At 40.0% G+C, this 26061-nt stretch overlaps 1 protein-coding gene across 1 annotated transcript; it reads left to right on the plus strand.

Annotated features, from left to right (window-relative positions):
• Positions 1-236: 236 nt before the first annotated feature.
• Positions 237-25876, plus strand: LOC131479074 (centrosomal protein of 128 kDa-like; the record flags this gene model as incomplete). The annotated part of the gene is made up of 5 exons (XM_058659687.1): positions 237-587; positions 20320-20393; positions 20444-21026; positions 25489-25653; positions 25823-25876. Coding segments are annotated over 5 exons (1227 nt in total), but the record flags the coding sequence as incomplete, so codon positions are not given.
• Positions 25877-26061: the final 185 nt, after the last annotated feature.

Raw genomic sequence — 26061 nt, forward strand, 5'->3', positions numbered from 1 at the left:
CTTCCCTCACTGAATAACAGCTTAAAAGAGGTAATACTGCTGTAAAACATCATTCCCAAATAATGTGGTTATAAAACACACAGAAAAGGAGTCATGTTTTCTGAGTTGCTTTCTAATGAAATTTGGTATGGTTGATTTCCATTTCTGTGACATTTGAGATTGTTGTTTGATGAAATGTTACACATTGCCATTGACAAGAAAATTTTTCCTAATGTTTCATATGCTTTTATTCCTAGAATTTAACTCACGAGTTGGAGAGCAGGGAAAAACAACAGTTGCACATGCTGAATCAGCTCAGGGAGATCCAAAATCACTTTGAGACGAGCGAGGCTGAGCGCAAGCGAGCTGACCTCCAGATCGCGGAGCTGACGCAGCACGCCGAGGATGCCACCAAGCAGGCCAAACAGTACCTGGCTGAGCTGCGGCAGTCGGAGGCCCTGAGGGAGGAGGCTGAAAGACGCAGAGAAGACCTGAAGCTGAAAGCCCAGGAATCCATCAGGCAGTGGAAACTGAAGCATAAGAAACTAGAGCGAGCATTGGAGAAACAGTCTGAAACTCTTGATGACTTGACAGAAAAGAACAATCAGGTACAGATGTCAAATTCCTGGGGAGCAGGTTCTGCTGTCTCTAACATTCGATTCCTCCATTGCTTGAACAAACACTTGGGTGTCGGGCTCTACAGTCTCTCAGTTGTCTTTGAAGTGTCTTTCTGTCTTGGCTATATCAAGTAAAAAATAATTTATTTTTTCAAGGCTCTTTCAATGGTTTGTCATTCTATGGCTTTTCCCGAATTATCCCTTTAAATGAGTCATACTCTCTCCTTCCTCAGCTCTACGTCCCCATAAATCGACCTAATCGTTGATATCCTAATATTCAAATGGAAGAAAATCACTGTGTCACCATCTACCAGAATATCACATCGTTTTCCCCCGTACATCTTATTTGTTTTTTAAAATCCTTATTTTAAAATCTTACTTGATTATACATATTTCAGAGTAGGTATTAGTGAGATAGAAGCACTTAAAAAATGCAATAGTTACTACTGGTCTATTTTTCCTGCAACAAATATAATAGGCTTAGTTAAAGGAGTGACATTAACTAGCTCTCTCTGTAGTGTCACAAGATCATAAGCCTCCTTAAATCTGTTTTTATGCCCTTTCGGCAGCAACAGAAAGCATTTCACTGATCCTTGTATGCATGTCACATGAACTTTTCTCTTGTATAGTCAGTTATTTTGGATGGATTTTATGCTTCTCTATAGTTCTTAGCTGTATCTGTGGGTTGAATTAAGCCCGGGTGGTCTATGAGATAGTAAGCGGAAGAGTCATGATTGGTTTTCACTGATGTTTCATCTTGGTTTATCATTTGAGCTTTGTCATTTGTCACTTGTGAAGAACTCAAACATTACAGAAGACTATAATCGTTTTGATAAGTTGATTTCCTTGCAAAAGAAAAGAAAATGTAATGCAGTTATATTTTTAAAATCAATTGTCATCACTTTAGGAGTGACAGATACTTGTACATGAGCTGTCATGGTAAAGATGCTTTGCCTTTTACAAGGAATTTCTCAGAAAACGGAAGAGGTGCTCACTGTGCTCACTGTGGGTAGGCTTTCCTTTTCTTTTTTTAAATAAAAATGAACCTTGTTTATCAGGAATATAGACAAGTGTTATAAACAGTAATCGAGTAGGAGGATGACACTGCCTACATAGGGAAAGTTTTAAAATAATTATGGATCTCTAAAATGCAGTAGTATAACTTTCTTATCAATTAGTTTGATATGGGTGTTGAAGTTTGACAAACTGTGTTTGGAAATATTGATACATATGGGTATTTTTGTTTTGATTTTTTTGTGTTTTGATTGTTTTAATCTGTTTTTGAATTTTAGCCCCCCAAATATAAGGGCATACTGTATTTTCCTATGTCTGGTTTATTTCATTCAACATTATGTCTTCCAGTTGCATTCATTTTGCTGCATATGATAGAATTTTATTTTTTTTCTAGTTGAATAGTATTTCATTATGTGTATGTACATTCTTGGTACCCATTCATCTGATGATAAACAAATTTGGTTGATTTCATGGTTTGGATATTGTCAGCACTGCTGATGGTGGTGCAGATAAATAGCTGTTTGACACAACGTATTCCTGTCTTGGTATAGTCACAGAATACCACAGTGGTGGGATTGCTGGATCATATGGCAAGTCTTTTTGCCTTTTTAAGAAATCCCCACACTGTTTTCTAGTGTGATTGCGATAATTTACATTTCCACCCAGTGTATAGATGTTCCCCTTTTTCCACGTCCTCGAATTTGGTAATATTTCATTGTGGTTTGGATTTGCATTTCCCTGGTGACTTTTTTCTTTAAAGCTTCTTTAAAAGGTGAGGCGATCACAGATACATGATGGGCATGTTCAGAGTGGGCTCGGTCAGAGGGGAAAGGCAGGAGATAGGGAAATGTTTTTGCCGTTTCTTTCCATGTCCATGAGAAGGAAGAGATAGCCCCTCCACGTGGACAGTTTCTGGGGTAGGGGAGTGGTTTCATGATGTGGTGGCAGGTACCTGGTGAGGAAAGTATATCCCGAGGGTAGGGTAGTTTTATTGATCGGAAGGATTTCCAACCCTTAATCTAAGGGTGCTGAAGAGTGAATCAAATCTTCCATAGTTGTTTCCGGCTGCTTAGGAGTAGAGGGCTGGCCTATTCTGGGTTCAGAACCCTCTGTGTCATCTAATGGCTCCCTCTCCTTAGCTGGAGAACTCTAATCAGTGCCACTGGCTAGGTGTCCCACATCTTCATCATTACTCTGAAATGTCGTAGGCTTCTTTGCACAGGGGTGTAGTGTGTGGAACGAGGAGTCCAATGCATGCACACACCTACTGGTTCTGAGATCAGAGATCCTGATGTGTCTGAGGCTGGCATGCTGCTTGTCGATGCCAAAAGCCACTGGTGGGCCTCCTTGCCCAGAGGGTGCTGTTGTGTGGCCCATGGAGCCCCTGTGGACCAACTCCTTAGGGTCCCTGCCTGACTCACTGTGAGTCTTGGCTCTCATGTGTGCTGCCAGGTGCCTGGCCTGGGGAGGCCCTGTAGATTTCTGTCAGGCCCGACTGCCCTCAGCACTGGTACTCGCATATGCCCTTGGAATGGTTTATGGGGGGAGCTGTTGAGACCCTTCTTTCTGGCACATCTGAAGCTCCAGCTCCCATGTGTGCTGTCGACAGCCCTGGCTTTTGAGTATTCCTGTGAGTGTAGCAGCCTGGCCCAGGGTGGCCTGGGGTTGCATCTCTGTCCACATTGAAAGCTTGCCCAAGGACCCTGGCAAGCAGGTGGCAGCTGTCTGCTCCCCACTGCCCCTTCCATGGGGGTTTAATATTAACGAATAGGAACGTATTCACAGTTGTTATGAACCAGGCCCGCAATGCCAGTCAGCTATTGGCTTTTCCCCCCAGTCGTGTAACACTTGCCTAGGCACCAGGCAATCTAGACAGTTTCCTCCAGCTGCGGTGACTGGTGGTGTGGTGTTGAGCACTTTTTTTTTCTTTTCCATGTATTTGTCGGCCAGGTGGTATGCTTTCCATTTTAATCCATTTGCTAAACACTGACTGGCTGATTGCCCTGAGGAAAAATATACATCGGACTTGACTGTGAACTGATTGGATAACTGGAAATTGCTGTACTTTTTTTTTTTTTTTTTTTGCTTGAGTCAGCTTGGTCTGGCAACTGGTTCATTGAGGCTGCCTTTAAGGGAGTTAGTTGCAAAGCAGGGTGGTTTGAGGATACTGATTGATTGAGAATGTTCTAGGGACTTTCCTTAATTAGAGGAAATATGGAAGGATCTGTGTCATCAGACAGTATCCTAATCCACGGTGTGCTGAGAGTTTTCTAGATTAAATTTTCAGAATATTAAACTTGTTAAACAATCATTTATCAGAATACTTTTGATGTAATTACTTTTATCTCTTCGCATTGCTAATGATAAGTAAAGAAGTAGTTTTTTTTTTTTTTTTTTTAAAGATTTTATTCATTTTATTACAGCCAGATATATACAGAGGAGAGACAGAGAGGAAGATCTTCCGTCCGATGATTCACTCCCCAAGTGAGCCGCAACGGGCCGATGCGCGCCGATCCGAAGCCGGGAACCTGGAACCTCTTCCGGGTCTCCCACGCGGGTGCAGTGTCCCAATGCATTGGGCCGTCCTCGACTGCTTTCCCAGGCCACAAGCAGGGAGCTGGATGGGAAGTGGAGCTGCCGGGATTAGAACCGGCGTCCATATGGGATCCCGGGGCTTTCAAGGCGAGGACTTTAGCCGCTAGGCCACGCCGCCGGGCCCAAAGAAGTAGTTTTAAAGTGATTGCTACAGTTAGGATAGTATCATGTTATCACAGCAGGCGTTGTAATTTCTCCTTTTAAGAGCCTTTAAAATTAATGCAGCACATCACAGAGCAGTGGTTAATCAAGGAAGAAGGGATAGCAAATGTTTCACTGAAAATTCAAGTGTCCAGTAAATCTGTGAATATACATGATAAATAATGTTGCAAAAAGAGTATTTAAAAATAAAATCTTGAACATTACCTCTAAGGAATATTGAGTATTTAATAAAAACACAAATGCTCCGTAAGCCAATAGTATTGTAGTTAACATTTTTAAAAGGACTAATTACTTGCAGAAGTGACTTTGGGGTTTATTTGGAAGTATATATTAAAATAAATCTTGGCTTAGTTATTATGATACCTGCTGCCTGTATTGGAGCACCTGAGTGTGAAACATGGCTGTTCCTGTCTCCAGCGTCCTCCTGTTGAGGTTACTGAGCTCTCCCTACCCATGTGGGAGATGTTTGTGGGCCCATGTGAACTAGCTAATGCGGGTATGTGCCCTGTCTCTATTTCTCTCACTTTAAAATAAACAATTACATAATTTTAAAAAGTAAAAATGTATGTCCTTTGTATTTGCACAATGTTTTTGTACATCCATTTTTCTTTTTCTACTATAATCTGGTATCTTCTTTAATATTACATTAAATATTGTTTAATTTAATATATTGTCCTAAAAGACATATTAAGAGGCCAAAGCTTTCATTCCCTTCCAAATTGCTGATTTGTGCCTTTCTGTTGAGGTACATATGTTTGTGATATGTTGGTAAACTATCAGATATGTTATATAAAATTAATTAGTTACTGAATGGTATGTAATATTAGATAATTATCATATTACAGATGAAATAATTATATTACATAGTTCATATTATGTTTCAAATAATTTTACAGCAGTAGGAAAAAACAGAAAATCATATTCTATACTTTCTGAAATGATAATAGCATGGATATTTACATAGGGAATCATGATGTACATTACCGATGTATAGAAGAACACGTTTTTGGAAAGTTGAAAAGCTGCCACTGATAAAGGAAAGCATTTAAAGGTGTTCTCTGATCATTCTGCATGCTTTTTGATTGTTTCCCAGTGCTCTCATGGTTTTTTTTTTTTATAGTATTGGTAATGGCAGTGTTTCCTGGTCAGTCTGTCTGTCTGTCTGTCTTTTTTTATCTTCTGAATTGTTGGAGTAATTGGCTTGCCTAAGTGTTAGCTTTTTGCTTGGTAACATTTGACTTCAAGACTGTTAAATTGCCGTCTTTTCATTCTGTGTATTTCCCTCCCACTGAGAAAACAGCTACATGTATTATGTGCTTGTAAACTGGAAATTTCAATGGCTTAGAGTGAGAAAGCCCAGTGCTGAAGTGCTTTACCTGTGGAATGCGTATGTAATGCTAGTATATTGCAATTCAGAAAAGCTACTGGACTGACCTGTTAGGAAAATCCATCTAGAAATAGAATTTTTTTTAAAAGGTTCACCACCATCTACGTTTCAGTTAGATTTAAGAGCATCCTTACATAGTTTGGGTCAGGCCTTTAAGCATTTGTCTGTTGTTCCCAGAAACATCAAGGGTTAAGGCATTACCATCCTTAGGATTTTGCATAGCTTTATTCGTGCTCTTTTTCTATTATTATCCCTTTTGTTTCCTTTTCCTTGGAAGCTGAGCTTGCCAGTTTAGAAGTTTAGAACTTTTTTTTTTCTGTTCTTCTTTCTTACTGATGGTCACCCCTCACCCTTCCAAAATCCTTATGGATTTTGACATTGTGTAATTCCTGCTGTTGTGTTTAGTGACTTTAGATTTCAAGGCAGCAATCCATTGAGCTTTTTTTTTTTTTTTGAAATTTTTTCTTACTTTATTTTTTTTTAATTAATATTTAGCATTATATGACAGTTTCATAGGCTTTGGGAATCCCCCTCCCCCTCCCCTCCCCCCAGTGGATTCCTCCACCTTGATGCAGCATTACAGTTCAAATTCAATCAAGATTCTTTCCTTGCAAACATATACCAAGCATAGAGTCCAGCTACTTATTGTCCAAATGGGTTGAACAGTTTCTTGGGGAGACCATTTCTGGTCCGAAGTCAGAGCTGGTATAATATCATCACAGTCAATTAAGAGTCCCAATATAACATCAACAGCAATTTGCAATATTAAGGAATTGACATAGTTTTGAGTAACCAGTATGGTAAAGAAAAAAAAAAATAATAAAAAAAAAAAAACAAAGAACAAAATAACAAAAAAACAAGTCCTAACCACAACCTATGATTAGCTCATTGACATCTCAATTTTAGTTTATATACAGGACCGGACCGGCTGCTATATACCCCGAAAAGGCCACTGGGTACCATTCAGCTGTCTCATGTCTATTTCATTTTAGTATTTAGCCATTTGTTGTGTTGAAGTATAATTTTGTTGATCTTGGCAGATTTTGGGATAATCCTGACTGGCTTGTAACTCTAACAAGATATTTGTCAACATTTAAGGTGCAGAACATTTTTTGGGGGGGGGGGAGGGGTGTGCAGGGAAATCCTCAACACCATGGTGAGGAGTGACCAATCTTTGTGTCCCACCCAGCAAGGCATGAGCCAATCCATGCCAGCTCTTTCCTGTCAGATTTCAAGCTCTACTTTCTATTGTTTGTCTATTTATTTTAGGGTTTTTTTTTTTTTTTTTTAGTTTGTATGATTGTTTGTTTGCTGTGAGGGGTTTTCGAAGCAATCCCGATGGTCACTGCGAGGGAGGGCGGGGTCCAGAGGTGGAGCCAGGCTCGGACCAGAGAAAGCTCTCCTCCCTGGTCCTGAAGGACATTAATTGTTCTTCTGTGTCTGCTGACCACTCAGGGCTTCTGGCTGTCTTTCCGATGACGTTGGTTTCTGCACGGTAGTGTTTGGACTTCTTCCATCCGCTGCGGAAGCTCCAGTTGGGGGTGGGTGACCTCAGAGTACTCGGCCTCCGAGGGCATCCAATTCCCTGTGGCCTCCTTGGCAGTTGGGGTATAGTCCTTGTTGCTCGTATTAGTAGTTTGTGTTGAAGATCTGGGAGTCTTCATGGTTGGGATCCAAGCTTCCTCCTTACCACCTGCTCCACTCTGGAGTGCTCCCCTGCTCCACGCACATGACCTCCTGTTAAGAGGTTGTCAGGATCGCACCCGATTCCCCCCTCATGCATTGGTATAGTAGTTTTATTGTTGTTTAGTGCCGCATTGAGTCTGCTGTCTATGAAATACCAGATTTGACCTTGATAAGCTATATTGTACTTTTTTTTCTCTCACTCTTTTTATGGTCTTGAAAGATTTCCCTGCACTCCCTCCCCATTACAGGTTAACATAGCATATTGAGGGTTTAGTAGGTTTTACACTTTTTTGATGTAGATCTTAAGTATTCTGACATTAATTGTTGGTTTATAGATTATATCGCATTATCTTATTGCATTGGATACAGGTTGTTAGAGATTGCACTAATATTACAATATACAGGTACTATCTTTCAAGTTGTCATCTTTTCATCTCAGATTAAGGCGAACATGTGGTATTTAACCTTTTGGGATTGGTTCATTTCTCTTAGCATGATGGATTCCAGTTGGGCCCATTTGTCCACAAAGAACTGCATTTCATTTTTTTTAATAGCTGAGTAGTATTCCATAGAGTAGATGAACCATAGCTTTCTTATCCAGTCTTCTATTGATGGGCATTTTGGCTGCTTCCAGGTTTTTGCAATTGTAGATAGTGCTGCTATGAACATAGGCGTGCATGTTGGTTTCTTGTGTAGGAGATCTTTTGGATATATTCCTAGGAGTGCTATTGCTGGATCATATGGTATGCTGATTTTCAGTTGTTTGAGTATTCGCCAAACTGATTCCCATAGAGGCTGTACAAGTCTGCAGTCCCACCAGCAGTGGAGAAGGGTTCCCTTTTCCCCACAGCCTCGTCAGCAAGTGTTGGTGGTATTATGTATGTGTGCCATCCTTACTGGAGTTAGGTGGTACCTCATTGTTGTCTTCATTTGGATTTCCCTTATTGCCAAGGAACTTGAGCATTTTTTTATATGCTTGTTTGCCATTTGGGTTTGTTCTTTTGTGAAATGTCTGCCCATTTCCCGTGCCCATTTCTTGAGCAGTTTGTTTGTTCTGTTGTTTTGGTTTCTCTGGAGATCTTTGTATATTCTGGAGATCAGCCTTCTATCTCCTATGTAGTGTGCAAAGATCTTCTCCCATTCTGTAGGTTGCCTTTTTACTTTGTTGATTGTTTCTCTAGCTGTACAGAAGCTTCTTAGTTTGATGAGGTCCCAATTGTTTATTTTGGTCTTGATTTCTACTGCATTTGGAGTCTTTTTTAGGAAGTGAGGGCCTACCCCTAAGTGTTCCAGTGTATTTCCAACATTTTCTTCCAAAAGTTTGAAGGTTTCTGGATGTAGGTTTAGATCTTTTATCCATTTAGATTCGATCTTGGTGTATGGTGAGAGATGTGGGTCTATCTTTTTGTTTCTGCAGGCTATCAACCAGTTGTCCCAACAGCATTTATTGAACAGACCTTTCCATTTGCTTGGGTTGTTGTCTATCTTTTTGTCGAAGATTAATTGACCGTATCTGTGTGGGTTTCCATCTGTTGTTTCTATTCTGCTCCACTGATCTTCCTCTCTATCTTTGTGCCAGTACCAGGCTGTTTTGATGACCACTGCCCTATAGTATGTCCATAGATCCGGTACTGTGATTCCCCCTGTTAAGTGTCTGTTCTTCAGAGTGGTTCTGGCTATTCGTGGTTTTTTGTGTTTCCAGATGAATCTGTGTATGATTTTTTCCAGTTCGATGAAGAATGCTGTGGGTAATTTGATTGGGATTGCATTGAATGTATATATTGCTTTTGGTAGTATAGACATTTTGATGATATTAATTTTGCCTATCCAGGAGCATGGGATGTTGTTCCATCTTTCGAGGTCTTGTTCTATTTGTTTTTTGAGTGTTTTGTAGTTTTCTTCATAAAGGTCATCTACGCTTTTGGTTAAATTTATTCCCAGATATTTCATGCTTTTCTCTGTTATTTTGAATGGTAGCTTGTTGGTTAGATCTTCTTCCATCTTGCGGCCATTTGCATACACCATGGCTATTGATTTTTGTTCATTAATTTTGTATCCTGCCACTCTGCCAAATTCTCGTATGAGTTCTAGGAGTCTTTGTATTGAGTTTTTTGGTTCTTCTATGTAGAGAATCATGTCGTCTGCGAATAGTGAGAGCTTGACTTCTTCATTTCCAATTTGGATTCCTTTGATTTCTTTGTCTTGTCTTATGGCTTCTGCAAGTACCTCTAGGACTATATTGAATAGCAGTGGTGATAGTGGGCAGCCTTGTCTTGTTCCAGATCTCAGTGGGAAGGGATCCAGTTTTTCTCCATTTAGTATGATGCTGGCATTGGGTTTTTCATATATTGCTTTGATTATGTTGTGGATTGTTCCTTCTATCCCCACCCTGGTTAGGGTTTTTAACATGAAGTGGTGTTGAATTTTGTCGAAGGCTTTTTCTGCATCTATTGATACTATTATATGGTTTTTGTTTTTCAGTTTTTGGATGTGATGTATCACATTTATGGATTTTCTTATGTTGAACCATCCCTGCATTCCCTGGATGAAACCTACTTGATCTGGATGGATGATCTGTCTGATGTTTTTTTGTATTCTATTGGCTAGGATTTTGTTGAGAATCTTAGCGTCAACATTCATCAGGGAGATCGGTCTGTAGTTTTCCTTCTCTGTTAATTCTCTGTTCGGTTTGGGGATTAAGGTGACATTGGCTTCATAGAATGAGTTTGGAAGAACTGCTTCCTTTTCTATTGTTTTGAAGAGCTTGTAAAGGATTGGGGCTAGCTCTGGTTGGAATGTTTTGTAGAATTCTGTGGTAAAACCATCTGGGCCTGGGCTTTTCTTTGTTGGGAGCTCTTTAATCACTGATTCTATTTCTGATTCAGTAATGGGTTTATTCAGGTCTTCTGTTGCTTCTGGGGTGAGTTTTGGTAATTGGTGGGATTCTAAAAATCTTTCCATTTCCAAGTGGTTATCGGATTTGTTGGCGTATAGTTCTTTGTAATAATTTCTAATTATTTCCTTAATGGTAGTAGTGTCTGTTGTTATGTTGCCTTTTTCATCTTTGATGCTGCTAATTCTTGCTTTGTCTTGTTTTTTTCTTTGTCAGTCGGGCCAGTGGGGTATCTATTTTGTTTATCCTCTCAAAGAACCAGCTTTTTGATTAATTTATTTTCTGAATGGTTTTTTTAATTTCTTTCTGATTTAGTTCTTGTCTTGTTTTGATAATTTCTTGTTTCCTCTTGTTTGTGGGGTCCTTCTGCTGTTGCTTTTCCAGTTCCTGGAGGTGTGTGCTTAATTCCTGCATTTGTTGCCTTTCTTGAGCTTTGACGTGCGTGCTAATTGCAATAAACTTACCATGTAACACTGCTTTGGCGGTGTCCCATAAGTTTTGGACATTTGTATCTGGGTTTTCGTTGGTTTCCATAAATTTTTTGATCTCGTCTTTAATTTCTTCTCTAACCCATTGTTCGTTTAGTAGCATATTGTTCAGCCTCCAGGAGTTTACATGTTTCCTGGGACATTTTGAGTTGTTGATTTCCAGTTTCACTCCGTGATGGTCTGAGAAGGTACATGGTATGATTCTGATATTTTTGTAGTTAGTTAAACTTGCTTTGTGTCCTATTATGTGGTCTATCCTGGAGAAGGTACCATGCACTGCTGAGAAGAAGGTGTAGTCTGTGGCCTTAGAATGAAATATTCTATAGATGTCTACTAGGTCCAGTTGTTCTATTGTTTGTGTGAGTTCTGTGGCTTCTCTGTTGAGCTTTTGCTGCGTTGATCTATCTATTGGTGTTAGTGGGGTGTTCAGATCTCCCAGAATTATCGTATGTTCATCTATGTCTCCCTTTAAGTCCAAAAGTAGTTGTTTCACGTAGCTGGGTGCATCTGGGCTAGGAGCATATATGTTAAGAATTGCGATTGGTTCTTGTTGGATCCTCCCTTTCAAGAGGATGTAGCGCCCTTCCCTGTCCTTTTTGACGTTTGTTACTTTGAAGTCCGTATCATCTGAGAATAGGACTGCCACGCCAGCCTTTTTTTCTCGTCCATTGGCATGGAATATTTGTTTCCATCCTTTCACTTTGAGTTTCCTGAAGTTTCTTCTGGTTAGATGCGTTTCTTGCAAGCAGCATATAGTTGGGTCCTGATTTTTAACCCAGTCTGCTAATCGGTGCCTTTTCAGTGATGAATTTAAGCCATTTGTGTTGAGGGTTAATATTGAGAAATTATAATTTTGCCGTGACATATGCCTGTGTTTTTGAGGTTGTTGGTAATTGATTGTCGTTTCTGTGGATGGACTTTATTGAGATCTCCCTGATTGCTATCCTTGCTTATGGCTTGCTTCCTTTTTCTCTGGGAGTAGCGCATTTCTAAGGAGATTTTGTAGAGTTGGTTTTGTGTTGGCATATTCTTCTAATTTCTCTTTGCTGTGGAAGTATCTAGTTTCGTTCTCGTATACAAATGAAATCTTTGCTGGGTAGAGTATTCTTGGTTGACAGTTGTTCTCTTTCAGTACTTGAAAGATTTTGTTCCACTCCCTTCTTGCCTGGAGCGTCTGTTCTGAGAAGTCGGCAGTGATTCTGATGGTCCTGCCCCTAAATGTAAGCTTCTCTTTGGATCATGCTAACCTTAGGATTCTTTCTTTGTATTCATTGGAGGGTAGCTTGATTACCACGTGTCTTGGGGAGGATCGTTTTGGGTCCACCCTGTGGGGAGTCCTCTGGCCTTCCTGAATTTGGATTGGACTCATGTTCCAGGTATTTTGGAAGTTCTCCTGCATAATTTCCTCAAGTACTGGTTGTATGCCTGTTTCTCTTTCCACTCCTTCTGGGAGCCCCATGATTCTGATATTTGACTTCTTGATGTTGTCATTCATCTCCTGGATCGTCTTGGTTGCCTTGTGTAGTTGTGACTCTAGTTGGTTAATAATCTGCCTGCTTTCATTCTGGGAATCTTCTAAGTCGGATATCCTGTCTTCTGCTGCTGTAATTCTGTTGGCTAAGCTCTCAACTTTATTCTTCAAGTCCAGGATCTCGTTTTTGAGTGATTTTGTTTCTGTGATTATGTGGTTTTTAAAATTTTTGAGCTCGTCCCATCGTTTTTCATTGTCTCTGAAGAGTTTTATAATTATTTTTCTGAACGCCTTATCAGAGACGTCTTCAATTTCTTCATCTGTAATCTCTGCGATCGACCAGGCTTTATGGTGGCTTTTTGGGATGGCATTAGCTGCATCTACCTCACTGGCTCTCCTATTGCGCCTCATGCTTGTGGCCCCAGGTGTTGCTGAATTCTCACCCTTGACCTCTGTTGCCACCTAGTGGGTGTCCTGAGGTCTTGCTAGCCTAGGTTTTTGTTTTCCTTTGGCCCAGGGAGTTGTTTTTGTTTCCCTTCTGGGTTTCAGGTTTCAGCGCCTTAGGTTTCAGCCTTAGGTTTCAGCGCCTAGGATTTTTTTTGTTGTTGTTTTACTTTGGTTTTTTGTCTGAGGCACGGCCGCTTTCCTTCGGCCTGGGTTGGCCCAGAATTTAGTTTAGCTGTGGTCCCGGGGTAGCTGCCGGCTACCGCACTTCAGGATCCTAGCGCCCTTCCGGTACCGTAGCGTTCGTTATGTGGGAATGTGTGTTACTTAGCCGTCCCTGTCTTTGCCTGGGTCCCACCAAGGTCACTAATATCGCCACCAGTGCTAGAGGTTTCAGCACTCCTGCAGTTTCCAGCCGCCACTGGCGGGGCCTTGTGCAACGATCTCCCAAAGTTGGCTGTTCAAAACTCCCGCCGGCCTTCCCCCCCCCCCCCCCCCCGCTGGGTTCCCAACTCACCCGTTTTCGAGCTGCGGTGAGACTGAGCCGGCCGCTGAGCGCTTCCTTGGTTTATTTGTTGTTATTTTTGGTTGATTCTCCAAATTGCGTGGATCTTGTTGATTCCTCAGTGTCCTGTGGGATTCGCACACCCGTGTATACTATTTTTAACTAGACTTGCTCCTTCTTCTGGCACTTTTTGGCCCTCTCTCTCTGCCTTCCCCTTTACATCAACCCTCCGTGGTCGGCCATTTTCTCGAGCTCCCCAATCCATTGAGCTTTTTGTCCTTGCAGTTCATACTAATTTTCTGTTTATGATGACCTTCAAATGACTGCTTCGGCCCATTTCAGTGGTTGATACTTGAATTCATGTGTTGTACTATGCTCAAACTCTCAGGTCTAATATCTGTTCTGTTCTTCCAAGGACGTTTTATTTCCTTTTTTTCTTTTTTTTAACCATTAACAACTGGTTAATGGATTTTGATCTTCCTACTTTCCTTTGGTTGCCCAGCCATTTCCTGGATTCAGTTTTTCCTATCAGATTGTACTTTATTAAAAACTACGTTGATAGTGCTGCTGCTGCGAGTTGCAGGCTAATCCTCCACCTGTGGCACCAGCAGCTCAGATGGGTATTGGTTTCGCTTCCTCACCTGCCTTGGGGAAGCAGTGGAGGATGGCTCAAGTCCTCGGGCACTGCCCCCATGTGGGACACCTACCTGGAACAGCCTCCTGCCTCCTTGCTTTTGATTCCCTTAGCTCTGGCTGTCTCAGCCATTTGGGGAGTGGACTGGCAGATGGGAGCTCTCCCTCTCATTGTCTTTCGCTTCCCCTCTCTAACTCTGATTTTCAAGTCTGAGTGTTACAGCTGGAGTGACTGAGGCACTCTTGTTACTACCATTCTGAGAATAAAGGTAAGAGGTAGGTAGGTATTGCTTGGAAAATTGTGGAGGTGGAGATGGAGGTTTAATATATTGTCTGGATCTGTTCTGCCTGAAGTGGTAAGACATTTCCTTGTCATTTAAGTCAGTCTAAAGTTTTGTCTGTCAGCGGAAGAAATGCCACTGACAGCCAAGTCAGTTTCCTCTATAGACACTGGTTCATGTTCTGGCTGCTCCCTGACAGATCCAACTCCCTGCCAATAGCTTGGAAAGTGGTGGAAGATGACCCAAGTGTTTAGATCCTTACAGCTTTGTTGGAGACCTGGATGAATCACTTGGCTCCTGGATTTGACCTGGTTCAATCCTGTTGCAGCAACCTCCAGTGACCCAGAGCCTGGAGAAATTGATCTCTCTCTCTCTAGCTGTGACCATCAAATAAATAAATAAGTGTTGAAAATTGATATTCTAGGAGTTAGGAACTCTGACTTTAAAAATTCCTTCAATTGTAGGATTAACTGAATTTGGGTGCAGCAGTGGGATGAGGGATGAGTATGATCTTACCCTTGTGAAGGGAAAGTCGAAAATCCTTGCTAAGCAGTTGGAAGCCTTTGGTTATAGTGTTTATCTGCGCCTGGTTCCTACGACAGCACACCTAGGAGAAGCTAACTTTATTTACCTTATGGAGTTTCATTGGCGCAGCACCTGCTGTAGTATCCCAGTATCTGTTGGGAGAATGTCCAGGTAGCACAAAGCATCGCATGGCATGAGTGAGCATCCATATCCTTGTCTGTCCTTGGAAATCCACCATGATTCCCTGATAGGTGCTGTATACTAATAAGCCAGGCTCCTCCAGCCACTTCTCAAAGACCCCACCTCTAAACACTGCAACTAAGTTTGCATTCTGTAAGTACCATTAGCATTAGGCTAGCAGGATCAAGCTTGTTAACACATGCTTCTTTCAAAGACACTGCAACTAATATTCAAATCATAGCATGGAGGATTGGGTACTGTGAATTCAATGATCAGTAATGTGTCTGTAGGTTGTTGTAATATGTTGTGTTCATATTTCAGCTGTCTGGTATGACTAAAAACAGAGAGAGGGTTTTGTTTTTTGGGGTGGGACGCCTGAAGCCTGCGCTATTGAATCTGGCTTTTAAACTGAGTCTGATGATTTAGAACTTTTTCGTTTAAAAGGGGCTGGAGGAGGGTACGATTATGTTGCTCTAATGTTAGAAAATTCTTTCACTCAGAGCTTTATTAAGCTTTCCTGACCAGACAAAACGAATCTGAATCCATTATTTTGAATTATCTCATGACAAGCTATTCAGCTGCGAACCCCTGGCATTGTCCAGGATATTGAGGTTTTAATATTTTCAGGCCCCAAGACAACATCTAGAAAACTTGCACTCTTGCTGCTAGCCATACAATTAAAGAGTAACAAATTAATGGAGGTTATTTAGCTCTTATGGTCTATATCGCCAGACAAATTTCAAACTTGACCAACGTAGTCTGTGACTATCTTCAGACTCCTGTTTTTTAATGAAGCCAAGAGATGCTTGAAATCCTGGGATGGATAAAGTAGCAGCGCTTGACTTTCGAAGGACTGCACTTGAACCACCCTACTGTCTGTTTCTTATTACTTGAGAAAAGTAAATATCCTTGTTACTGAAACCAATTTTGGGAAGACATAATATTTTGTATTCAGACATATTCTGATTTTAAATTGGGGCTGTGTAGGAGTGTCCTAACTCATAACCGGACAGCTGTATTATCTGTTCTAAATGTTCTTTGTTTAAGCCACCCCCCTTCACCTTACTGAGGCTCCTCCCACATGCTCTTTTTCTAATTAAAAAAAATTTTTTTTCTTTTTTACTTTTTTATTATCATTTTATGATATAGTTCCACAGGCCCTGGGATTTCTTTTACCTCCTCCTCAAGACTTCTACCCCTGTACTGCATTCCCCTGAAGCATTACTCTAGTATAGTTCTTCATAACCAATCATATGCCCATCATTGCAGGCATGGACAATGGCAGAGTCCAGCCATCCTATTGTCAAGATATACTTAACAGTTTTTCTGGGAGTCCTTTTTTGATCTGGAAGTAGAGATGCATACTACATTGTATGCTCACATCTGGATATGATAGTTTCCATTGCAGTTACTATACATCCCCTTCGGTGAAAAGCCACAATACAAAATCAACAACAGGAGAAAAAAATAGAAATTTGAAACACAATGAAGGTCCCAGCATGGTGGCCTAGCAGCTAAAGTCCTCGCCTTGAATGCACCAGGATCCCTTATGGGCACCGGTTCTAAACCTGACAGCTCCACTTCCCCTCCAACTCCCTGCTTGTGGCCAGGGAAAGCAGTTGAGGACGGCCTAAAGTGTTGGGACCCTGCACCTACATGGGAGACCTGGAAGAGCCCCTGGGTCCTGGCTTTGTATCGGCACAGCACCGACCGTTGTGCTCACTTGGGGAGTGAATCATTGGATGGAAGATCTTCCTCTCTGTCTCTCCTCCTCTCTGTGTATCTGACTTTATAATAAAAATAAATAAATCTTTAAAAAAATCACCATGAAGTTAAATATCATGCTTCTGGATATGACAGTCTCCATTACACTGTTAATGAATGTGCATCCTCTAAATGAAAAGCCACAAAACAATACAACAGGAAGAAAAATAGAAATTGAAAACGCCATGAAGTTAAATAACATGCTACTGAATGACTAATGTGTTGCTGAAGAAGAAAAAGAAAATCAAGAATCTTCTTGAAGAAAATGATGCTGCTGAATGATCTATGGGTCAGTGAAGAATTTAATGAGAAAGTGTTTTGAAGAGATGAAACTACTAAAAAAAATAAAAATCCATGAGATACAGTTTCCGCTGATTTTTGTTGGTGAAATGTGTCTCCTGTAGGCAATAAATAGATGGATTTTGTTTTTTAATCCAGTCTACTTATGACATATGATGAGTTTAAGCCATTTCATTCAGGGCTAATATGAATGGGTGGTAATTTGGTCTTGTCATTTTAACAATGGGCTGTTCATTGATTTAGTCTTCTGTTAGTTTACTGGGATGTTCTTCACATTTGCCTTTGGCTTTGTGGATGCTATTGTTGTTCTCTGTCAAGAGCACATCTATAAGTACCCTTTGTAGGGCAGGTTTGGACGAGGCATATTCTTTTTACTGTGGAAGCATTTCATTTTGAAAGATGAAGGAAAGCTTTGCTGCATATATTATCCTGGACCAACAACTTTTTGCTTTCAGAATCTGGAATATGTTGCTCCATTCTCTTCTGGCCTGTAGAATTTCCTTTGAGAGGTCTGCTATGAATTTAACTGACATTCCTTTAATATGTCAATTGATTTTTTTTCCACATGCACATTTAAGGATCTTTTCCTTATGTTCAATTGAAGAGAGCTTGATTATCATGTGTCATGGTGAAGATCATTTTTTGTAAAACCTTTGGTGCTCTGTGCCTCTCCTGGGTGTTGTTTCCCAATTCTTTCTCTAGATTAGGGAAATTTTCCCTTGTTATTTCATTAAATATGTTTGTAAACCCAGCTTCTCTTTCTGCACCTTCTGCACCTTCCCATAGCTCTTATATTTGGCATTTCATAGTGTCTTTCAGTTCTTGAATACTTTTTTCTTTAGCTTCCCCAGCTCTGCTTCCAGGTTTCCCTCCCTCCCTCCTGGTGACAGGAAAAATCTTTCAATTCCGAGATCCTTTCTTCTGCTTCCTTCATTCTATTTTGGAGACTCACTACTGTACTTTTAATTTACTTCACTGTATTCTTCATTTCTGATATATCAGCTTTCATTTGACTCATTTTCTGTGTGACAGGTTCCTTAAATTTATTGAACTCCTGTGTTATGTGCTTCCCATTGTTGATAAGTTTTTTAACAAGTGTTTGGATTTCTGTATCCCCCATTTTCTCACTGTCTTTCTCAGTTAACTCTGTGATTGGCAAAGGTTTTTTCTCCTTTGCAGGGGACTCTTCAGTAATATTCATTGTGTTTTTGTCTTTTCTTTTGCTCTTGTTCATTGTACTTCTTCTCTTTGGGGTAGGTTTCTAAGCTGTGTTCCCCACAGGTCTACAATTCAGTTTTCCTTATTGTGGTTAGTTCGTTGTTTGCAGTTACTTGTGCCACTCCCTCCAGCAAGTTCCTGGTCTGGGTTCTTATGTTAGAATTCCACCATGGTCTCCGTAGCCCCAGCTCCTGGCTCACCAGTCTCCACTTCCTGTGATACCGTGCTGAGGCTGCACTGTTGTTGTACAGCTCCTCTCTCATGTTCTTATAGCCACACTTGCTGCATTTGGTTTCTGTCTTTTCTGATGAGTTGAGTAGAATCCTTGGAACCTGTCATAACTTCCATGATCATATTGGTCCAGTTGATTTTAATGAGTTTATGTGGCGGTCTTAAGTCAATTCTATGAAGCTTAGAAGAGAGTTGTCCTCCCTCCCCCCACCCCCCCCCCCGCCAGTTGATGGGAGCAGGGGAAGTCAGACTGAAGCAGAAGCAGGATTCATTGTGTTAATGCTGCCTTTGAAGGTGGCACAGTGTCTGGTGCCTCCTGGAGGCTCAGCATAACACGTTGCCAAAAGCTGGTGAGGAAATAGGGACCCAAGCCCTTATACCACATGAGTGAACTTGAAAGTGGAGTCTCCTCCAAAGCTTCCATGTAAAGTTCTGTGGTAGCTGATAACTTGGTTTTGGTATTCGGTGACCCTTGCTTAATACCCCGACTGTCCTTTTGACTCTGCTAATAGAGTGATGCAGGAATATTGTTCTAACTAACGAACATTCTTGGAAATTTTTTTATAGTCGTAATAATAATAAGAAGAATATTTACCCTTAAGCTTATCTGTATTTTCATCATTTTTTCTGATTTATGTTCATTGAAAGGTAAACTTATTCCTCTGTGCTCTAGAGTACCTCTCTATCAGGGAAATTACTGGACCAGTTAATTCTTGTTTATGCAGTTTTTAAGATACATCTCTTAGACCCTTCCTCCTTGAACTTCAGTTTCACCCCGCAATTTGTTTTATTTTCGTGTTAATGTTTGTCACAACCCAAAAACTTTGTTATTATCATTATGATGGTAAATTGTTTCCATAACATTACATGGTTGGAGTGAGAATCAAGTCCAATTCTCTTTGTCCCATACTTGGCAGCTTAATGAAATGGTTTTACTATTTCTCATTTATTTGGTACTGTTTCTTCTGACTTGCCAAAGTTAAGAGGAATTTGAGGAAACTTTGTGTGGAGTGGTTAACTGATTACATTTTATCATATATTGTTTCACACTGAGGTATACTATGAAAGTATAGAAATGCATCAGAAATATTTGCATTTTAATTCATTATTTCTAATTCTGAAATCAGATTTGGTGCATTTTTTTTCCCTGAATGGGGAACATGGGAGCCTGAAGTCAGGGTGGCATTAGTAAGCAGGCACAGGTAGACCGTATCCTTGGTACCAGTTTTGAAGAGAAAAAGAATCATGGCTGCCTTGAGTGTCCACATGTCCATTTGCAGTGATTGACCGGATGGAGGGCTGATTCAGGGCTCTGAGGATTAGTGATTGGCTTCTGTCCTTCGGTGTGTTACTAAGTCTTACAACTGGCAGAGGCTGGTGGACATCTTGTTCTTTGGCTTTTCTCTGGAGTGCCTTCCAAGCCTCCCCTTCAACAAATGCCATTTGTACCTTCAGTCCTCTGTTTTGCATATTTCTGTATCTACTGTTGACATTAAAAAAAGGTTATTTTTTTATAACCTCTCTTAGATAGTATTCGCATACTTCTCATTTTTTTCCTATGTCTGTTTTGAGTTTTCTCCTGGTAGTTGTTTCATTAGGATGAACATAACTGTTACTTTTGGTAGTGTGTTATTTCAACTTCTGATGAATGTTCTTTTTCTTTTCTCCATTTCTCTGCTTTATTTTATATGAGATTTAACTAATTTTTAAAAGTTCTGGTTGATGTAAGTTTTGATAAAAATCTGGAATGTATTTCAGTATGGTACTCTATTGTAGTAACTATTTACCCCTCCTTTTTATCTTCAAAATAATAGTCATTCAAAAATGGAAAATTACAAAGCATTATTTAAATAATTTTTTTTTGGCTCAGTAGGTTGAAATTCTATTATCTGGCACTTTTGGGGGGAATTTAATAGTAATGTTTCTTCATGTTTTTAATCTGATAGATTTTAAAAGAAAAGGAGGAATTGAAAAGCCAGCTTTATACAGCCTTACAACAAACAGAGAATCTGAGAAAGGAGTTGAATCTGAGAATCTTTATACAGCCTTACAACAAACAGAGAATCTGAGAAAGGAGTTGAATGATGTCATAAGTAAGCGCATCCTTCAAGAGGAGGAGCTTCACTCCAAGGAAAAGAAGTTAAATGATGTTGAATCTCATCAAGCTGAACTTGAACTAGAAGTCAAGAATTCGCTAGAGAACATCCATAGATTAGAAAGTGAATTGAAAAAACACAGTAAGATTCAAAGACAGATGAAAGCTGAGAAAGCCCACCTGGAGGAGGAAATCACTGAGCTGAGGAAGAGCCAGGCTCAGGACAAGGCGAAACTCCTTGAGATGCAAGAGTCCATCAAGGACTTGAGTGCCATTCGAGCAGATCTTGCTAACAAATTGGCTGAGGAAGAGCGAGCCAAGAGAGCGGTGCTTAAGGACCTTGCTGACCTCACCACACAGGCCAAGTGCAAGGATGAAGAAACAGCTACGGTCATCACACAGTTAAAGCTAGAACGAGATGTTCACCAGAGGGAGCTGGAGGATCTCACAGCCTCATTGCAGAGCGTGAAAACGAAGCACGAACAAAATATCCAGGAGCTGATGAAGCACTTTAAGAAAGAAAAGACCGAAGCGGAGCATCACATTAGGACGCTGAAGGTACCTGTACTGAGTTCTCCTGATAACGCTCAAGGAGTTGTTTTCTGGTGGCTCATGAAGTTGATAAAGTGTAAATGTTTAGAGATGATTTCTGTATTCCCAGGCACCGTAGGGAAGATAAAACCAACAATAATGAGGTTTACTCATGCCTGTTGGGCCAGGTAGAGTTATCGCAGCACCTATTTCAGAACACTGAAACCATTTAAAAAGAACAGTTAGCTATTTGGGGAGATCAGGAAAGGCAGAGATGGCAGTAAGTTGTTGATTCATTCAACATTTATTTTCTCCTAAAATATAAAGAGGCAAAGACTTGTTAAGGCCATAACAACCCAAATCACAGTTCCTTGTTAGTGTTGTAACTAAGGTATCAGCTTATGGGCTGTGTAAATTGGAGCTTTTTGAGATTTATCTCTTGTTTGCCAAATCAGAGATGCTGCATAAATGCCTCATGGAGCTCTGGTTTTGGGGAATGTTTCTAAGGTGTTGCCATTGTGTAATAGAATCATTTCGCACTGTGATTCCCAGTGGTGTGATAGATCTACCTGTACCCTGTTTTATTTTCCCCATAATATTTAGCATATCATAGGCTCCATGTGAAAAATGAATTTTTATCTTTGTTAAAATGAAAATCCTGTAATAACTGAGCTTTGAAAGCACTGCGTTTATAGTGAATGTATTTTGTTTATAGCTGTATCCCAAATACTTAGAGCAGTTTCTAAAACACAGCACATAACTGTTGGATAGAATGAGTGGGCAAATCTTAAGGCTCATTTATAATTACTTTTTGCAAAAGTTTGAAGTGTAGCTGCTACCTTAAGAGTATTTATGATGCATGATAGAAATATATTGGGAAAAATGAAATTTGTATACACTATATTATTTTATAAATTGTTTCCTAATCTTATATTGCCTCTGGTAGTATTGAATGTGGGGGGAAAATCCTAATACTTGGAGGCCCGATGAATTCTTTACCTCTTTTATGGATCCACAAAATTTCAACAAACCTCAGCTGTGGCTGGAATAAGGCTCGATTGCAATTGATCCAAATCTCTCTCCTGTTTCCATTGTGCTGTATTGATATCTCTGATACGGCACGCGTAGGTTGCCTTGTACTTCCGTTGGCTGTCTGTTTTTAAAGGAGGAATGAGCATTGTGTCTTAGCCATTTTTATATCCCTGCTTCTTAGAGTAGTTAGCACAATGTTCTGCACTTACATAACTGGCTCCGTGGCTATTGGGTTGACATATTTAAATAGCTGAAAATGAAAAGACTTGCTCTGTGATCTGCTTAGCTTGAAATTTTCCATGTAATGTGGAAAATTGATTTTTTTGTTTTCTTTAAGAAGTTTTTAAATTCAATTATAGTAAATGACAATAAAGGCTTGCTAAATGAACTGTGTCAAAAATTATGACTTTCTCATACTTTTTTGAATCTTCTGAAATCTTAAGGCCTTTTGGTTTTTTAGTTGGAAGAACTAGAGTCTAAGAAGTGAAGTGTAGCTGTTCTAATGTGGCCTGGCAGTGGCACACACACCAGGAGCAGACGAGCTTAAGGAAGAATCAGAGTTTGGGACAGCACAGTTGTTTGCTTTGAAAGCAAATAAATTACCCATTGTCTCAATCTCATGCTATTGTATTGCTGTATTCCTATATTTTTACTTTTTTTTAAAGGATGTATTTGTTTTTATTACAAAGTCAGATACACAGAGAGGAGGAGATATAGAGAGGAAGATCTTCTGTCCAATGATTCACTCCCCAAGTGACCATAACAGCTGGAGCTGAGCCGATCCAAAACCAGGAGCCAGGAGCTTCTTCCAGGTCTCCCATGCGGGTGCAGGGTTCCAAGGCTTTGGGCAGTGCTCAACTGCTTTCCCAGGCCACAAGCAGGGAGCTGGAGGGGAAGTGGAGCTGCTGGGATTAGAACCAGTGTCTGTATGGGATCCTGGCACATTCAAGGCGAGGAGTTTAATTGCTAGGCCACTGCAGCATGCTCAATATATTCTTATATTTTTACTTTTTATATTCATTAGAAGTTAACAGTGTTCCTACTCAGATTTAGTATACTTAAGTATACACAATGAGGCTTTGGATAAGTAGCTTTGTATATTTGTCAGCTTTACATGGAGTTCATTACTTTTTCTAGGTTTTGGTTCATCATATATATATGTGTGTGTGTATGTCTGATTAATAGGCATATGCATGTGCTTGCGTGCACACGCAAATACTTTGATCTGTTGGTTCATTCATCTAAAGCTCACAACATCCTGAAGCCAAAAATTCTGTCTGCGTCTCCCACATGGGTGAGAAGGCCCTGAGAAAGGAACCGTTTTCTGCTGCCCTCTCAGATATATTCATAGGGAGCTGGCTTGAAATCAGAGTAGCCAGTAGGACTTGAATAAGCATTCTGAAATGGGATGCCATCGTCCCTAGCGGCAGCTTAACTGGCTGCACCACAATGTGAGCTGTCACCTGTGTACTTTTCCCTGTGCAAGCTGAGTGTATATTTTTGCTATCCAGCATCATTCTTCTCCTACCTTAACTGAAAGTATTGCAATGGCCTCCTGGAACTGCTAATATTTTCAGAATATGCCACTGTTACCTCATTGTGATTTCAGCAGTTTTGTAGAGCACCTCTTCCTGGAATCAGGGATGGAGGGTTGGAATTATGTACTTTTTTTCACTTGCTGGCTACACGATGTTGGTCAAATTACTTGCCCTTTTTATGATTCATCAGTTCCATAGGAGAAGGAATGTCTTGTTGCTAATGCAACATAAATTTGTAGTCCTGAACACAAAATGTGACTAATAAAAATTGCAGGAATAACTCAGGTTTTTTTGGTGAAACTTAGCGAATGCTGAGGTAATACATGTGTAAGAGTAGGCTGCCTGGTGGAAAAACATGTCTGACCCGTAGGCCGTATTTCCTGGTGTAGAGCTTCCCATCCTGGCTGATTTTAGGATGTCTAATGAGACCCCCTAGAGGAAAGAACTTGGTAGGAGATGAACATCACCAGCTCTTGAGATTCTCAGCGAGCTGCAGCCAGCCATCTGATGACCACGTGAGGAAATCTTATTTACCTGAGCTTTCTCTAGGATAGGAAAGTGAAAGAATTCCGGTTGAAAACACTGTGATTGGCCAGTTATCCTGATGACAGGCTTTATTTTGTAACTTTATTTTTGGGCTGTGAATACAAGATTGCTCATAAAAGAAAATCAGTTCCTTTGTTAGTTCTAAATGATATCAGCTCTTAGGTGAGTTTTATGGGGTAAATGAAATATAAATTGTCTTGAACTGACAAAATATTCTTTGTGTAGGAAACTTTCAGATGATTGTGGTCCCACGTTAGCAATTTAACAAATGTAATAAACTTAGAAGTAAAAGAAGCAGATGTATTTTAGGCATAAACATGTATATCTTAATGAGATTGTGTGTAGTTTCTTTCACAGTTAATAATTGTGGGCAGCTGACACTGTAAGTTGCCTCTCTGTGATGTTTGTAAACCTTATGATATTGTGCTTTTTGGAGGCCATATGTCATAGTGGTCAAATGCATAAATGGCAGAAAGAATTTTGGGGCTCAATTTCTGATTCTGCATTTTCCCATTATAAACCTTTGGGCAAGTTATTGTTTCTCTTTGTTTCAGTTTCACAAAAGAGGCAGTCAAGCAATAATAATGGCTTTCTTGGCAAGTTTTTATGAAGATAAGATAAAGAGAATCTGAATATCCAGAGGTCTTAGAATAGTGCCTGACACAAAGTCTTTCCATTGCTGTTGTCATTTGAAATGTCTTTAAGTTGACATCTGTGGGATACTCACTGAATCTCATCTACACAACAGATTATTCTAATGTTCATTTTTGCAAAGCTCTTTCCAATTTTATTTCATGTAAGTTGGTTAATGTTATTTCACGATATTGAAAGAAGTCAGTGGTAAACTCTGATAGTAAGTTGCTAAGTTGCTTGGCTAGTAAAATCTATACTGTTATCTCAACAAAAAAAGATATCAGCAATTACATTATATAAAATGCTCATAATTTATTTCCTAAAATTGAGGTAGCAGAGGAAATTTCCTCCCTGTGTGGAAGAGGACGTTGCTCAGTCAGCAATACCCTCTCACTGTTTTTCCCTGTGGGTGTGCTTCTCTAATAATTCGATCCCCTTTTAGTGGCATTGGTATCTCTTTGGATTGCCACAATACCTGGTTACTACATTAACTAAGCACTCCTCATTCAGTGCCTTTTGTATCTGTTCCCTTTGCTTCTAGTCCAGTACCTGTCACTTAGTAATTCTTGCTAAGTTCTCATCAGTGCTTCAATAAATGAACATTTTATTGGTGTTTAGTTTATTTTTTACATAATACTTTGAGGTAGCTAAAAGCTGGACTCTTTCACCATTGATAAAGTGTGTAATTTGCTTGGTGTAATTTGTGGTCATTAAATTTTTTCTTTTTTACTTTTTCTCAGGCCGAAAGTGCAGAAGATAAGAATATAGCTAAAGCCCATCGTTGTCAGCTGGAGAAGTTGAAGTCACAGTGTGAGAAACTGACAGAGGAATTAAGCCAGAATGAAAATGAGAATAAGAAATTGAAGCTAAAATATCAATGTTTGAAGGATCAACTAGAAGAGAAGGTAAACATTTTATTCTAATTTAAAAGACTTCCGTTTGTTTGTTCTTTTAGGGCATAATTGTAGTCTTTCATAGAAAAAATGGTAATTTATTAGAATACTGTGAATTTTACTCTTTCAGGCAATTTGTTACTTTTGAATGCTTTTCAAGTTTCTTCTGTGTCTTAAATAGGCATTTAGAGGCATGGTGGGAAAGAAAGGAATGATGTTTTATGGAGGAATTTAATCCACTCATTTAATTCTTATAACTTTGAGTTGGTGTTTTACTCTGAGCTGTGTAACATACTGAGTGACTTAAAAGCAATAGAAGTTCATTTCTCATGGCTTTAGAGCTTGATAAGTTCAAGGTCAGGATGTTAGAAGCATCAGAGTCGGTGGTGCCCGTTTTTAGGTTCATAGATAATACCTTTC

The sequence above is a fragment of the Ochotona princeps genome, unplaced genomic scaffold, assembly GCF_030435755.1.
Source record: "Ochotona princeps isolate mOchPri1 unplaced genomic scaffold, mOchPri1.hap1 HAP1_SCAFFOLD_127, whole genome shotgun sequence".
Lineage (NCBI taxonomy): Eukaryota > Metazoa > Chordata > Mammalia > Lagomorpha > Ochotonidae > Ochotona > Ochotona princeps.